Here is a 16,724-nt window from a genome sequence, read left to right on the forward strand (position 1 = left end):
AAGGTCACACTGTTCCACTCCAGAGCAATGCCCCAGGGCGGAGACTGCCGCCACGGATGCCAACCAGCTCCCTCGAACTACCTGCCAAACTCAATTCCACTAGATCACATTCTGAATTTTTCTATCCTCAATTTACTAGTCTCCAACTAGATATAGCACAGCCCCTGCTGGAGCACAATCATTTCCATCAGTTACTGCCGCACTCCCAAGCTGGACTTTAAGCGCGGGAGACTTTAGGACGCCCTTGCAGGGGAAAGCCTGGGCTCTCCCAGGGAGAGAGGAAGACTCCGGGGGAGAAAGGCAGGCCGTGCTGCAAGTCCGAGTGGAGATGGAGGCTGGTGTTTCCCTCTCCATCTGTGTCACTAGCTCACACTGCGGAGTTCAGGCCTCGGTTGCTCCTGTCCCCTTTACCCTCCTGCTCGGCCTGCCTTTCTCCTCCAGAGCCTTCCTCTTCCCTGGGGGTGTGTCTGGAGAGACAGCCCTGGCAGCCTGGCGGATCCCAGAGGCAACCCTGAGAATCGGGCTCACGTCGCACTGGATTCTGGGCGTGTCGCCCTACACCTTCAAGTCCCAACTTGTAAAAAAAAAAACCCGTTCCTTCTGTGGGTAAGAGGCTGTGCCTTCTGAACTCCCAGATGGGACGGGAGCTGTGCCTGAGCACTGTCTGGGGCTGTTCAGCGTGGGATTTTCTCCGTGTTGAGACATTGTGCCTCTTGGCGCAGCGAAGCTGTCCCATGATGCTTTTCGTAGCGGACAGGACGACTGCGCCAGGGCACGTCCAGCAGCCTCCCCCAGGAGCTGACTCCTCCACACCGGACTGTCCCCGAGTTAAACATCGTCACCAGATGAAGCAGTTCAATAAAGCACCGCTGTCACCCGGGGAGTGTGATGCACGGCCTCAGTACAGCTGGGGACCGAACCTACATCACCACAACAGGCCACCGAAGTTGTAACTCTATCAATGTTGCAATATAGCAGCTCATGCATTTTACATAAGTAGCAATAATGTATATTACTCAAGCCACTGACTCCTGCTGCTGTATCTGTTGTAATGAGCTTATTTACGAAGCAGGAATATTAGCTCTCCCTGTGCTCGCTTCCCCGGAGATCAATAACCTTTGATACTAACGAGGGGCTGTCTTCACCTCTTCTGGAAGGAAGAGAATCCCATTCGGCAACAACCAATGGACATCATCGATTTCTGAGAAAGTCGATTCTAATTCATACCCTGCTGACTTGAGACTGATCTAAATCTTATTTCAAAAGCACGGGCCTCCTCTTCGTCATTCATTGGGCATTTTTCAAAAATGTTACTGAAATGCGTCACAGCATGTAAGAAGATATTTTTAAGCATTTCGACATGCAGCACTGATGCACAACAAGCCTGCCTTCAGCAGTCTCTCCCAGCCTGCTCTGTCTCTGTACCTGCACCACTCAGCCCGTGGCTGATCACAGAGACAGCCAGGGCACATCTTTAGAAAGGGCTCAGATCCTCCACACACGTCTCCTGCACGCCCAGGCAAAAGATTTTTGCAGGATTATTTGGGGTTTTGCTTTTTTTTAAATCATGCATTATGCAAAACGCTTCTGGCTAAAAACGGAGAAGCTCACTTGGCAAAAAAAGCAAAACCAACCCCCCCCCCCATCACCACCAAAAAAACTCCACCGATTTGAAAATTCAGCAAAACGTGGCAAGAGCAGATCAGAGCCTCTCTCGCTCCGCCTGCGCTCAGAGCCAGCTGAAGCCCCTGGCCTGGGGACGGGGTTCAGAGCCAGCCCGCACCTGTGCTGACTCCTCTGGTCACCCCCCTCCTGCGCAGCCCCAGCGCAGCCAGCGGGAAGGGGAGTAACTTCCCAGTAATTCCAGTAGCGCTGCAGTTTCACATGAGTGAAACAGCGCTGGATCAAAGCACCATGGTGCATCAGAACAATACTGCTGATGTGATTTGACTGTATAAAATGACATATTTCATGCACAAGGCTTCTCACGGCAATTCATTGTTATTGTTACAGGGCAAACTGTGAAAGACTATGCTAAAGCTAGTACCAGTTACCTTCACCACATTCCTAACAAGGGAATTGGTCACGATTACACCGATGAGGAAGCACTGAGCTGTTACTTCTCTTTCACAGAATAACCCCTGGGCTATGAAGTTAAAGGCAGAAAAAATTCCCACCATTAACATAAAAACACTGAAACCTGTTTGTAAGAAACTTTCTCTCCCTAAAACCTTCTAATGCAGCCATGGATATTTTTTCACAATTCACAATTTGAGGAAAAGTCATATCTAGGGTCACAAATTCCCTAAATAAACAAGACACTCCTAGCCTCCATAACCAGTAAGGTAAGTCTTGAATTTTGCTGCGATTAGCTGGAATTGATAAACAATGAAAGCTCTTGTGACAACAGAAACCTTGCCTTGTCATTCCCAGGGCTAATAAATACATTAATGAGGAGTTTCAAGTTCTTTTCAGGGAGAAAACAACATTCCAGACTCTGCTTGCTGACAAAAACGTTCACACCTCTGCCCAGATGACAAAGATTTTCAATTAAAGGCAGCAGTCTGCTGTGTCCAGCAACATCTTTTCTGCAGCCAAACCCTTTTTTCTTAAAATAAATGAGAAAGCAATTAATGTAGCAACAGTATTTGGCAGCCACTGAACCGATTGGCTTATACGAGGCCTTGTAATGACCCTGCGGGTTTGACAACAGCAGCAAATTAGATTTCCAAGGCCTGTAAAGAGCCAATGGCTTCCTCACACACTGAGTTAATCATGCCAACAGAGCAGGGCGTGTGCCTCTGGACATGTCACCCTGACTGGCATCCCCCCGGTACGCAGAGAGGGAGTGGGCTGCAGCACCCAGCTCTGCTGCTGTGCAGCGTGACAAAGCCCAGGCCTTTCCAGAGCACGGCGAAGGGCAGGAGGTATGGCCCAGCACCATCGCACCAGCAGGGAGCCGTAGCAGTGCAAAGGAGTGTACAGACAGGGTGGGCTGCTGTAACCCGGGCAGGTAGAGGAAGAGACCCTCCACACGCGCCGAGAAAAGGCTGAACTGAACATGCCACAGCGACACTCCCACTCCAACAAACAAGAGCTGGCGGAGAACTGCGATCATCCCCTTTTAGAGCTGCCGGAGAGACAGATGTGCAGGGAAGTCACGCTGCCCAGATGGCGGGCCGGCGTCCGAGTGTGGCGGCCCGCAGATCACAGACCAGACCCTCCCGGTCACAGCCTGCCTGGGCTGGGGTCTGATTTACAGGGGCTACAGAAGGGGGCTGCGGGGGGTTCCAGACAAAAACACAAAATCAATGCAGGGACGACACCGAAACAACTAACTGTGATTGCAAGAGAAGTCTGCTGTGCGTGTTACCGTGCTGCAAGACGTTAAAGTACTTGACTTCATTGATAAGTCAGTAGCCTGCACTGCTGGGATTCAGACCACTCCTACCCTGCTCCAGAGGCACAGGTCCTCGTGAACAACAGGTTCCTCTCTACCCCCAGAACTCTCCACACGCAGACTGGAAACCCCCAAAGTCCACCCAGCAGACCCTTCAGAATCAGCAGGGAGACACGGACCAGAGGGCACAAGCGGAAACTACAGGGGAGTGCATTTAAAACCTTTCTTTACACAAAGAGTGGTGGGAGTCTGGAACAAACTGTTCTTGAAGCCGATACCCTGGTTTCTTTTCAAGCAGCTGGATGAGATCCTGGGATCAATTAGCCCACACGAATGGCTCCTCTCTTTTGTAACCTTCCTAATGCACCTTAGAGTACTGTCCATATTTTTGTCATTTCAACTACTTTACCAATTTCTCACGTTACTATCAAAGGGAGCCGCGGCCAGCTTCTGTACAACTGCTGCGCCAGTTGGGTTAAAAAACACAGCAGACTCCTTTCCAGTACGGTCTGAATCGACAGACCTCTGCGCGCGGCTCCCAGTGTGCCCAGTTGAGCTCCTACAAGTGCCGGTTCATGTCCCACTGCTCGCCCGGGCTCTGCCGGCTCCGGGGGCGGATTCCAGCCTGCGCAGCGGTGTTGATCCGAGTGCTCGCAGATCCCCGCCGAGCCTGTTAACGTTTAACCACCTGTTTGCACTGGAAAGCAAAACACCAGGAAGGGCAGAGCTGTGCTTCCCTGACCTTCGCGGCCGCGCGTTCAGCCTAAAACAGCCTTGTTCCCTAAAACAAGGCGAATAAACTGCGCAGGCAGGGAGCCCAGGAGCGCTGGAGGCCCGAGAGACAGAGAGCAGCCCGTGATCCCTCCGAGCCGGTCTGGGTGCCAGCTCTGCCGAGCGACCTGCTGCCCCACACACTGGCCGGACCGAGTGCCCCACTGACCCCTCCTCTGTCCCCCCTGCCAGACTGCCCGTGCGGGCGACAGGAGCGGCGTGGGCGACCGCAGGCACCGACCGTGAAACCGGACTGCGGGTCGGCCTCTTGCAGGGCAGTGAAGGGGAACGAGCCGGGAGCAGAGGGTTCGATCAGAACGGACGGCGAACCGAGCGGCCCGGTCCGGTCTCAGCTCGAGCTGCTCCCTTCCTTCGCCACGAGGAGGGGAGAGCACCGACACCGGGACCGCGTCCGGTCCAGTCTGCGGGACATTGGCACCGAGCCCTCTCGCTTGGGACCGGTTCCCAGACACTTATCCCTCCTGGGTGAAGAGGTAATCCAGTTATTACTACCAGGTTCGGCCATTGTTAAATAATAATAATAATAATAATAATAATTGCTTACACTTATATAGCGCTTTACAGGTAATGGGGATCCCCTCCACCAGCACCAGTGTGCAGCCCCACCTGGATGAAGCGACGGCAGCCAGAGTGCACCAGTACGCTCCGCACACATCAGCTATAACCTGTAACTAACCTTTCCCGTGCGGGTCTTAGGCGACACAAAGTATCTCAACTGTAACGATACACGCAGGACCGCTGAGCGCCAGCAGGGCCGGTGCCGCGGTACCGGGTGTGAAAGTGCATGGGCCAGAACCGCATCCGCTCAGCGCTCAGCTCACCACAGGAGGGCTCCCCGCCGTGTCGTTGTTCGCACACTGAACTTCCTCTTCAACCGAGTTCTAACTTCTGCCTCGTTTAAACCCGAGTTGCTTCATACCGTCGGTGACACCGGTGACTGTTAAAGGCACAAGACCGCCTCCAAGGCCAGATAAAGTCCCAACTGCATCCCATACAAACGCTTCAAAGGTAGGGGTCACCCCTTCCCAAACTTTCTCTCCCCGCCGACGGAGAGAAACAGGAGCCTTTCGCTGACCAGCTACGCCATCTCACGCCATTCATCACAGCCCGGACTGCCGAACGATTCCCGAGTCCCACTGCCGCCAGGGGGTGAGGATCGGCACAGACACCGGAGCTTCCTGTGGCACCGCAGGTGAAGCCGAGCCGGCCCGAACCGAGCCGAGCCGGGGGGAGAACGCAGGAGAGGACGGACCCGGAGAGAGCTGAGCGCCGGCTCCGCTCCGCCTGTAGGATCGCTTCCTTACCCTGGAGCTGCTCACGGAGGGACGGCTGTCATGCCCTCCGCCGCCGCCGGCCGCTGTGGTCAGGGCACCCGGCGAGGAAGACATCCACACCCCTCCAGGACCGAACCCCGAAATCCCCACGGAGATCTAGCGGGGGGGAAGCCGGCGGTGCAGGCGTGTGTGTGTGTGAGAGACGGCAGTGCCTTAGTGTGGGATCCACTCGGAGGAACAGAGCCTGGCTGGTGTTTCACGCTACACAGAGCACACGAGCCCTCGCAGGCTGAGCGCGGACACACACACACACTCTTGCAACAGTTGTTAGGTTAGCCACGCCCCCCCCTCTCCTAGCTGTTGCTAAGCGACGGGTTTCAGTTGAGCCGCCCCTCGGCGGTGACATCACTCGGCAGGCGAGCGGGCCGTGCATTGCTATACAGGACACTCCCTCCCCCCCCCGCAGGCTGCGGGGCCGTACAGGTGAGCAGCGCCCCCCTCCCGCCTCCAGTGCAGGGCGCAGGGTCCTTCACCCCTGTACCGGGAAACCAGGCACGATTTCCCCTCTGTCAGGTACATCAATACCATAAACAGACTGAACAATTAAACACACGCGATTCTGCACAACTCCTGCATTCGGATATTGGTTGAACGCCCCAGCGGTTTTTTTTTCCAACAAAAAGTGAAGAAACAGAGAAGCGCGCTCCTCTCTGGCCCTGAGCTGCTGGTCCACGATGAGTTGCCACCACACACGGCGCTCAGGCACACTCCAGGGGGATCCCTGAGCCCCTGAGCGTAGGAGCCCAGGCTCGGACGGGTTAGGGAAGTGTGTCTGGAAAGTGTTAAAGAAACACGATCTGGGGTCCTGTGAGAGGAAGCTGGACGACGTTCAGGGATTAATCACTGTGAGCAACACAATTCGCAAGAACTCCCTTTTGCAACCTTTCTTAGGTTTCCTGAGGTGACGCAGAACAGAGTGACAGCAGGACACAGAATGCCTTCCAGTCTGCGGGTCAGGAGAGCAGCTGGGGTCGGGGGTCAGGGCTCAGCTGTGGGCACCTCTCTCTCTGGTGTGCAGGGGTGCCAGGGAGGTTACTGAGCTCAAACCTGTCTCTTCCTAAGAGGAATCGCAACTCCAGGAAGTGTAAACTTTGATTTCAGAGTCCCACAGAGCTGGTTGTGTTTCTTCCTCCTTAGCTTCTCAGCTGTTTGTTATTTTTTCCAAGATCAGGTTATGAGCTGGGCATGAGAGGGTTGTCTCTCTGCTTGTGGCAGGGGTGTCCAGGGTGCACAGGGGGGACACAGTGTGGCAGGGGTGTCCAGGGTACACAGGGGGGACACAGTGTGGCGGGAGTGTCCAGGGTGCACAGGGGTGAGCAGTGTGGCGGGAGTGTCCAGGGTGCACAGGGGTGAGCAGTGTGGCGGGAGTGTCCAGGGTGCACAGGGGTGAGCAGTGTGGCGGGAGTGTCCAGGGTGCACAGGGGTGAGCAGTGTGGCGGGAGTGTCCAGGGTGCACAGGGGGGACGCAGTGTGGCGGGAGTGTCCAGGGAGCACAGGGGTGAGCAGTGTGGCGGGAGTGTCCAGGGTGCACAGGGGGGACGCAGTGTGGCGGGAGTGTCCAGGGTGCACAGGGGTGAGCAGTGTGGCGGGAGTGTCCAGGGTGCACAGGGGTGAGCAGTGTGGCGGGAGTGTCCAGTCTGGGCCTGCTCTCCACACAGCGCCCCTGTGACAGAGGAGCCCTGCTGGTGAAGGCCGAGGGACGTCCCTGCCCGCTGGTCCCCTGGGCCCTTTGTCAGCGAACAGAGGCGGGTCTAAGGAAGTCGCTTGGCTTTGTTCCTCACACTGGTGCTGTTCTTTCCTCCCGGCCCATTCCCGCCAGAGAGCAGCGCGCTGGAGTGCTCCGCGGAGAGGCCGGCCGGATGAATGGACGTCACCCGGGAGACACGTTCAGCTGGGGAATTAGGAGAAGGCGGACTGGGAAGGAATGTGCTCTCCCGAGTAGCACTGGATCTCACGGCTCCTGCTCTTCCCCTTCCAGACCACCTTGCTCTAACAACGCAATGGGAGCCTGCTGCTTTAAACAGTGAAGGACTTTATAAACCTTGGCCAATTAAAATCTTTAAAGCCTTAAAATCTTTCCCACCACTAGGATACCATGCAAAATGAGACATTGCTCAAATGAAACTCCATGCCTGTGATGGCATCACGGCTTATTACTGATACCATGCCAGTGCCTGACTGTGGGTAGCTCCTCAGAGACTGCACCCCAGTGCACAGAGCCGGGGCTCCATAACCCTAAAAGTTTACTGCGGTAAATCGGCACGGTATTCTTAATTTTTCCCCTGCTTTTACCATGTGTAGCATGAATGTGCTTTGCTGTGGGATCAGTCCCCAGTTTGTACCAGACTTTACCACAGGCCTGAGCACTGCACAGCACTTACAGCCTGCCTGCCTGTACTCTGCTTTTGCTGTTGTGAGCCCTTTGTTCTGGGGGTGCTGCTGCCAAGGCAGCCCAGCAGGCGCAGGGTTAAACCAGCTGCACGTCTCAGGCAGCGCGGGCAGAACCGGCTCTCTCGCCTGCTGCAGTGTCAGAGCAGCGCAGAGCCCGCCTGACCGGGCACCGTGCATACCAATTACTGCGCACAGGCTCCCTGGCAGGGCTGCTGCTGCAGGCCGGGGGCACAGAGAGGGGAGCAGCTCGTCCCCCAAGATCTCCCCCCAGCCTCAGCGTCAGAGTGATCCCAGACCCCTGTCCTGTGGAAACCCTCCTGCTGTGAGTCTACCAGTCCGACGATCCCACTGAACTCTCTGTTCTCTCTCTCTCTGCAGGCTTCTACTGCTCTAGCACACAGAATCCTTTATCAAGAGCTCACCGATTCCAGTGGAAATGACCTCGTTTTTGGTTATCCTACACTTCATCTGTGGAGCTTCATTATTTTATTAATCATGTTATTTAGAAGACACCTGATCAAATGTGACTTAAATCCAAATTATTTCAGAAAATCGTCAAAGCCTAACATCATACAAAGGCTTGTAGCATAGCAATATAACACATTTAGAATTCAATATACTCCCAGCTTCCCGCACGCGCAGTGGGGTTTACCCAGTGTGTGGCCAGAGCCACCAGAGCCGCAACAATACTTAGTTTGACTATTCTGCTGAAATTGTCATCCTGTCCCTGGCTCTCTGATCTTTACACCTTTTCTGTTTCTTGACAAAACTGAACGTTTAAATATTTAAGGACAGCAATAAGTACGAAGTTGCAAATGGAAACCCGCTGTCAAGTGTTTTTCCGTGCACACAATCCACCCTGCGGACAGAAGTCTTTACCGAAGGAGACCTGTGAGCCTGCGGGGCGGAGGGGAGCAGGGAACGAGTGGAGGGCCTGAGTCTAACAGCCGCTCCTCCCCAATGAAAGCCCGTGGAAACACAGTCTTCCAAGGCTGAAAATGCATCTGGAAGAAGGACAAAAAGAAAAAAAATGTCCTCCCCCCAGCAATAACCAGGAGAAGCAATTCTCCTTTTCTCGACACAGAAAATGCATTCAGACTCAGTCTTGAAGAGCTCCTCTGCTCTGGACAAAATTAACTGAAGTGCACAATAGAGACCAATGAGACAAGAAACTACTGATTCCTTTTGAGGCTCCATGAAAGAAGCAGAAGGGCTCTGCCCATCCTCCTCTTCTCTCTCTGCTGTCAGACTCTGAATCGCTACTCAGGCCAGAAGGAGCTGATGAACACAGCAACAACCCCCAGCTGTGCACCACGACACCCTGGTCAACACCTGACAGCACACCACAGCACAGCCAGAACACGCACCTCTTCTTCGACTTCTTAATTCACGAGGGCATAAACAAAGCAAACTGAGTGACCTTTCCTGACTGACTACACTTCAGCTGAAGGACGTGGTGAGAGAGAGAGAGAGCCACAGTTCTGCTTTAGGGCATAGATTAAAAACCTCATGGGACCGGATCAGCAATCTGACAATCATTGTAGTGGTCTCCGAATGTGGCAGTGCATATTTGATTTTGCCCCCATTACAGAGTTCTGAACAGTGGCAGAATGAGAGAACAATCGATCACTAATAATCAATCACCCTGTAAGCTCTGTCGTAGCAGCTGGGGGGGTGGGGTGGGGGGTTTGGGTCCGTGATTCAACGTATTAGTGAACCGTTTCAAAACAGGAGAGTCTGGCCTGTGTCACTCTCCCTGGTAGAGAATGCGGTCAGGAGGAAGGGCTGTACTGTGCGGTCTCAGAGAAGACCGCTTCACAGAAGTGCAGCAGAAGTTTGTGTCTGCAGCAGTTCCACAGGAAGCACAGAAACCCAGATCAGCTGGGCGTTTTATTTCATCCCGGTGCAGCAGAGAAACAGGGCACCTTGCCTGATGGGAGTCAGTGTGAGGAGAGGGCTTGATCGAACACCCTGGGGGACACCTGCCCAAAGTGTACAGTCAAAATGATCTTAAACTGTCTAAAATAATTTTCACACATTTAGATTGATAATGGGGGCAGCACAGCATCGTGTTTGAGCCTCCGGCCTCGCAACTGGTTGCGGGTTTGAGTCCCCCCCTGCAGACCCTGCTGTGGTACCCTAAGTGTGGTACTGTACCCCAGTATCTCAAGTGGTGACCAGTATTGTTGAGAGGCATCCCATCCAGGGGCAGTCGTATCCTCTCAGTCCACTTACCAGCACAGTAACCAGGACGAGCTGTGGCTCTGGTATGGACTTCACCTTTTTCTGCTTTGGTGGATCAACAGCATACTAAGGGAAAGTTCATTTTCATGCTCCCAGTTACGGCTGCACACTGGTTCCATCTTTTCTGTGTGTCAATACTGGGCTTCATTCACAGCAGAACGGGGTGAAAGCAATGAGTAAACCGACTCAAATCAGATTTTCAGACAAGTTTTCTGACTTTCAAATCTGAAAGGATGTCTCCCTTGCATCACCTGACTCGTAAGTGTTTTCTGTGGCATTGCAAGGACGGTAAGGCTTAAAACCATCCACAGCGAAGTCAAATCACGAGTGAGCAGTGAGAAGTGTTTATTTACAAGGTGCAGTCCCAGCTTAATCCACAGTGCAGGGCTGAGATCACAGAGAACAACCCCTGACGAACTCAGAGTGAACGTTAAAGGGGCCACTGTTCACAAATTCATCACGGACGTGCAGGAGTGTCCAGAGTGGCTGTGTCTCTGTTCCCTCTGAGTTTCACAGCAGAAGCTGACCTTTGGCCCCGAGACCCGTCCAAGTAGCCATGTAGTCATGATCAAACAAAGAAAAGCTGCACAGGGCTGATAACAGGCAGACCGAAACTGTGCTGCAGGACAGGTGCTGTTGGAAAGTCTCCTGTTTGTACCTCCTGTGTGTCCTGGGGCGATCACTGACTGCTCTGCTTGACTGCCCCAGACAGCTCAACTGTCTAAAATCAATACCTGCATGTGTTCTCAGAGCTGCACGACAGAAAACATTGTCTGTGCTGAAACTGCAGCAGCAACACCAAGGACGCTGGCCTCCCTGCTCTGTGGACAGCTGTCGGGCTGCAGGGAGCAGGTTGCAGCAGTGTGCCTTGCGCCACTCTGGACCGCAAAACAGAAACATCCAGAGACACACTCCGTCTTCACAAACACAGGAAACAAAATGTGCCGAGACACAGCAGGTACATACAGTAGCAGTAGCACATGGATTTAATAAATCTGGGCAAGAAAATTAGGGAAACTAAAAATGAAGCAGTTAGCTTGGTGGAAGTTTAGTGCTGTGAATGTGCACTGTTTTTCAGTTCTTCAGTTTAAGCACGCTTATTCCATGCCTGTACTGTGCTTTACTGTGCTGGCTCCTATCACAGTTTACCATGATTTCACCGCGACCACAGTATACCACAGTCCGTTTCTTCTTACTGACCGGACACAGCGATCTGAGGGGAGAGCAGAGGAAAGGGGTGGTGGAAGTGTCTGACTGCTCTCTCACGGTTCTGACGCTGACAAGCTGCAACCTGAGAACTCTGGAGAAGAGAAGTGGTTTTCCAGTGACACGGGCACTGCTGTTTCCTCAGAGGTGGCAGCAATAACTTCTGCTTTCACAGCTCGGCCACTTCCTGGCGCTGCAGGGACTGAGCTGCAGCGGGTCGCCCATGTCTCTCTGCACAGCGCAGGGACTGCCGAGACTGGCTCTTCGTTTGGTCAATCAGACTTTCTCAATTGCTTTCAGCTCCTGAGGAGCTGCACTTGTCACACTGTGTATGAATTCTGTCTGATTAGGCATCTGCAGGAGGCGTTATCAGCTCAGCGCAGGGCCCGGGCAGCAGGCTGGGCACGTGGCTTCAGCCCTGCACCGCCTCTCCCTGTCCCGAGGATATTCCAGGCTGGCTGGGGATCTCCAGCTGGGATGTGACTCCTAAGCAGGTCACCGTGTTTAACACACACGCTGGTTCTCAGGCTGTGCCCTGCAGTGCCGACTGGTTGGCTTGCTTGGTCACGCCCCTTCACCATAGCTTTACCATTGTTCCATGTGTCAGTGAATAGTACTGTGTTTTTACTACGGTACAGCACACAGTAAGCTCCTGCGAAGTGAAAGGCAGGCAGCCCTGGGACTTTCGAAGGACACTCTGCTCGCCGCGCTGTGTGGGGGGGGGGTGGAGATTCTGCTCTGGTGAAACCCCCACGGATTTCCACACCGAGCTCTGTCTGATTTATATTGGTATTGCTCTGGGTGCTTCAGACATCGCACAGAGCAGGAACATTGCGAGACTTCAGACTCTGAAGCCGCGGGAAAGAAAGAGTGGGAGTGTTTGGAAGATGCGAAGGAGAAGAGAGGGGCAGTTGGCAGCAGTGGAGTGCCATGTGACTGCCACCCTGCTCCGCACTCTTTCATCGCAGGACAATCAGCGGCCTAATTAGCCTGCCAGAGCACCGCGGAGGGGGGGAGCGGGGCAGCCGGACAGAAAGGGAGAATGATGGAAAGGCAGAGGCAGAGACACAGATCCTGAAAGAGAAACGCAGAGGCACAGAGAAGGACGAGGCTTTACAGGACAACAAGGGCAGAGAGAGCAGGACAGGAATCATACAAGTGTCTGGTTCCGAACTGAAGGGAGACGGGCAGACTGGACACCGAGCTGGCACACTGCCCATGCCAGTCTTCACCCGCACTGGGCCGTGTCTAATGAGCAAATAAATAATACCTAACCTGTTTGGACAACATGATCCACAGCAGCTTCGAAACAAGGACGTGAAAACCCCAAGAGGCACTGCAACAACAGAGAATGGAGCCTGACCCGGAATTACATTTTCCAAAACAGGCTTCTTAATTAAAGTAAACCATGACCTGAGCCAGTTGCGCTGTTAATAAAAGGCAACAAGCCAGCAAAAAAAGCAGACTGCATTTCTATCACCGGTGTCCAATTGCTGCTGAACTGCATCAGTGCCATGATGGCCTGGTTCCCCTGTGACTGCCTGGCTTGCCACAGCCCTAGCACTGCAGCACAATACAGCACAGCCCCCCAGCAGCAGTACTACCCCCCCAGCAGCAGTACTGCCCCCCAAGAAGCAGTACCATCCCCCCAGCAGCAGCACTGCAGCCTGGCCAGACGAAGCCCAGGGGTGCACACCTCCTGCAGGTCTTGCTGCGAGTCATGTGGCCACCTCAGTCCTCAGACAGAGCCTGATGGAAACAGCGCAGGACTGCAGGCGCTCCATGCCTTTGGCCCAGGGGGGCCCAGCGATCCAATATCAAGGTAAGCCCAGAGATGTCGGAGTCTCCTGAGGCTGCAGTCCTCACCAGCTCCTGCTCGGCCTCTCCCAATCCCAGGAAGTGCCTCTCTCCTGGCCCTGGCATTCCTGTCGCCCTTCCCCGCCGATGCACTGTCAGGGACAGAGTGCAAGGGCTCCTGCACCTGCCCTCTGCTCAGGGGAACGACCTACAGCCCGGAGCTCCGCAGCACAGCGGGCGACTGCAGTGACAGGAGGGGCACCCCATTCACCACTGCCCCTTGACACAGCTGCTGCGCTACACCGCCAGAGGAGGGGCACCCCCATTCACCACTGCCCCTTGACACAGCTGCTGCGCTACACCGCCAGAGGAGGGGCACCCCCATTCACCACTGCCCCTTGACACAGCTCCTGCTGCACAACGCTGCCAGATATCCGCCCGCCCAGCGGAGGGGCTGGTGGCTGGTCATGACAGGCTGGCCCGTCACACTTTCATATCGGGCAGGGTGAGCCCACCTCTGCGCTTGGGGACAGTTCACGTGAGCCTGCTGCAGGGAGCACAGGGACATCAGCAAATAAATACAGAACCCCTCTTCAAAGTCCCTGCTTGCTGTCCCAAGGGAGATCAGGCATGTGGAAACTTTAGTAGAATTCCCGAAGAAAAAAAACAGACGGCTTATGCCCAATCAAATAAATATTACACTAATGGAAAACACATGCAAATCTCTGACAGGGGAGCGGGATCTTATCTCTCTTTTTAATTACTTTGCTGGGTTCTGAGCTGGGGGATGCATTATTAAACAGAGAGAGGGGGAGGGAGAGAGGTGTGCCAGTCGGGATCAGTGCAGGATCACAGGAAGAAGCCATGTGGATAAGCACTGTAGCTGTTAGTCCAGAAGACACAGAGCATCCAGCTGCTGGCTGAGGTGAGACTTAAGGTCACTGCTCAGTCTGCACTGCGACCAGAGATCGCAGCATTGCTGCACCCCAGCAGAGACTATAAAGAAACTCAATAATTTAAAATGCAAGCCTATTCTCAGATTGCTACTGTAGCTGAAGCTTCTGCAACCAGACTTGAATCAGAAGGACATGCTGGCCCAGATCTGTATTAAATACCCCCTGTGACATCCTGGGGGGTGCTTGTGGTCACTGATCTGTCCAGTCTATTCTATACTGCCCTCTGCTGGCCTGGAGTCCTATACAGCAAATTAATACCTGCGTGCACACAGAAAACCCTCCTTTAAATGCTTCTTTGAGTAAAAAATCGAAAGTCTAAAGTGAAAGCAACACAATATCTCAGAGCAATAATGTCTCATTAAAAATACACCTCAAGCAATAAATTCCAGAATGCTCTGTCAATCTGCAAGTCATTCTATCTTTCCACTTTTCATCAAGTCTTCCAATTTAGTAGGAATGAAACCGGCTCCTCAGCTTCCTTCTTCTACATCAGTAAATGCAACTAACCCCCTCCTAACCAGATAAACTGTCAACAAGCTCCGCGGTGAGATATGATCTCAGTTAAAGGAAATCTGTGCTTCTGCGCTGCTGGAATCAGCTGTCACATGACAGGAGCCCAACACCAGACAGACACACGATTCCTTGTTCATGTCTGTCTGCATGTCAGCGGCAGCTCTTCGGTGTCAGTTCTGTGCTTCGTGGTTTAGTTGCTCACTCCTGGTTTCGGAATTGCAGCTCGTCAGCTCAGGATCGTCAGACACCAGGCAGACACCAACATCACACAACGCGTAAGCATGGCAGAGTGCCAGCTGGGCTCAGCCAGGCCTCTTCTGGTCCCCAGTGACACCGCGACTCTTGTCGGCGAGAGATGACATCACTGTGCAAGTCCGACTCTCCTGTGAGGCACTGTGGAGCTCACAGGCTGTCGAGACAGGAGCCTGTCTGACTGGAGAAGGGGCGCTCTCATTGTCCAACCCATTTCCTGACAGGCAGGTATAAAAGAAGGAACAAGTAATAGGTTTATTCCATGCTGAAAAGAGAAGAAAGAAAACACAACGTTTCGGCTGTGGAGCCTTCTTTGGGTGTGGAGCCTTCATTCATTCAGGAATAAACCTATTACTTGTTCCTTTGCAGCCTATGCATGCTGACGCAGCTGACCACCTGAACCAGGTATAAAAGAAACGGTCCAAAAAAACTTGCAGCAATGCAGAATAATTATTGATTTCTGGTCAGTGGACATCTGGATACCTGGTCTTGAGAGCAGAGCAGAAATGCAGAGGGCTTGGCAGGGCTAGCAGGGTGAGGGAACAGCAGGTGAATATTTGTGCTTTAAAAAAATGCCTTTCAGCTTTCTTCTTTAATCAAATAAAGAACAAAGAATAGATTGAACATGAAACTAAGGAACATGAGTGTAACATTAGTGGAGTCTAGGCTGCGCCTCAGTGAGATAGGAGATGACTGGTGAGACAGATCACTCACGTCAACCCCCATTAAATTCAGTCTGTTCCCATTACTCTCGGACCAGGCACTGTGCAAAGGCCTGAGTCTGTGCTGGTGCATTAAGCGGGTGAGAGAGTTTTTGGAGCCATTTAGGTTTTCTACTTTACATAAAAATTGCTTGGATCTAAAAAAAATGTAAATTATTTTAATTAAATAATTAATATCCATTTTAACATTCAGTTAAAAGCAAATTCTCTCTTCTAATCCTTTGAATGCTTGACTTAAAAAGTTAATAAAAATGACTAATACTGATCAATAAATCTGATTTTTCTGTGCTCTATCCCAAGGGGATGTCCCAGTATCAGCTCAGCGGGAGTCTGGACGGAGCGTGCTGTGCTTCATTTATCCTGCAGGACACCTGGGATAAGAGCTGCTTTGCCTCAGAGGCCATGCTGCACCTGTCCCGCTGACTCTGTCCACTCTGCAGGGCTCCAGGGTCAGCGCCCAGCCTCTTCTCCCCCTCGGCCCCCACACAGCTGTCTCCCGCAGGCTCTCTCTAACTCACAAACTAGGCCATGTGCAGACACGTGGGATCCCTCTGCTGTTCCCTAGCCTGAATAATTCACTGCTCTGTCGAAACACTCTTGGTTTCCCTTCCCAACCCAGACACGGCTGGGACTGGTCCCCACGACCAGAATGGACACAGTCCTGAAGTCTTTGAGGGAGCCACCTATATAACTCCGATGCAAAGATGAGGCGTTTATTTAAATCTCCCTCGAAATTCACCACAGCCAATCGGGGCGTCGCCAGATTTATAGAGCCATTCCTGCGTATCGGCACGTCCCATTGCACTGTTTGTACACCAGCGAGGGCCTGTCCTTCTGCGTCCTGCAGCCTCACCACCCTTCTCACCCTCCTGGCCCACTGAGCCCGGCCTCAGCCTTTCTGCACAGGGATCCGAGTGCGAGCAGCCAGCCCGAGGAGGGGCGTGCTCTCCAGCTCCCTGCTCCGGCAGCGAGGGAGGGACCCGTGTCCGCCGATGCACGGCCCGCTGACAGCAGGAAGCTGCTGCAGGGACATGAGGAGTGACAGCGGAGGCCAGCGAGGGTTCGAGAGCAGCTGAATGTGTGACGAACACGCCCTCTTCCAGAGAACGCTGAAGGA

The 16,724-nt window shown here is 53.3% G+C and overlaps 1 protein-coding gene across 5 annotated transcripts in view; it reads right to left on the reverse strand.

Annotated features, from left to right (window-relative positions):
• LOC102685816 (rab11 family-interacting protein 4A) overlaps nucleotides 1-16,724 on the reverse strand; it is a 52,364-nt gene that overhangs the window by 20,312 nt on the left and 15,328 nt on the right. The window contains exon 1 of one of the 5 annotated variants that reach the window (XM_015356034.2): nucleotides 5,497-5,743. The exons of 2 other annotated variants lie outside the window; for them this stretch is intronic. In XM_015356034.2, the coding sequence (XP_015211520.1) occupies nucleotides 5,497-5,580 (84 nt within the window). In that variant the 5' untranslated portion in view covers nucleotides 5,581-5,743. 2 more of the 5 variants (XM_015356035.2, XM_069194665.1) reach the window with 2 other exon arrangements.

The sequence above is a fragment of the Lepisosteus oculatus genome, chromosome 9 (genome assembly GCF_040954835.1).
Source record: "Lepisosteus oculatus isolate fLepOcu1 chromosome 9, fLepOcu1.hap2, whole genome shotgun sequence".
Lineage (NCBI taxonomy): Eukaryota > Metazoa > Chordata > Actinopteri > Semionotiformes > Lepisosteidae > Lepisosteus > Lepisosteus oculatus.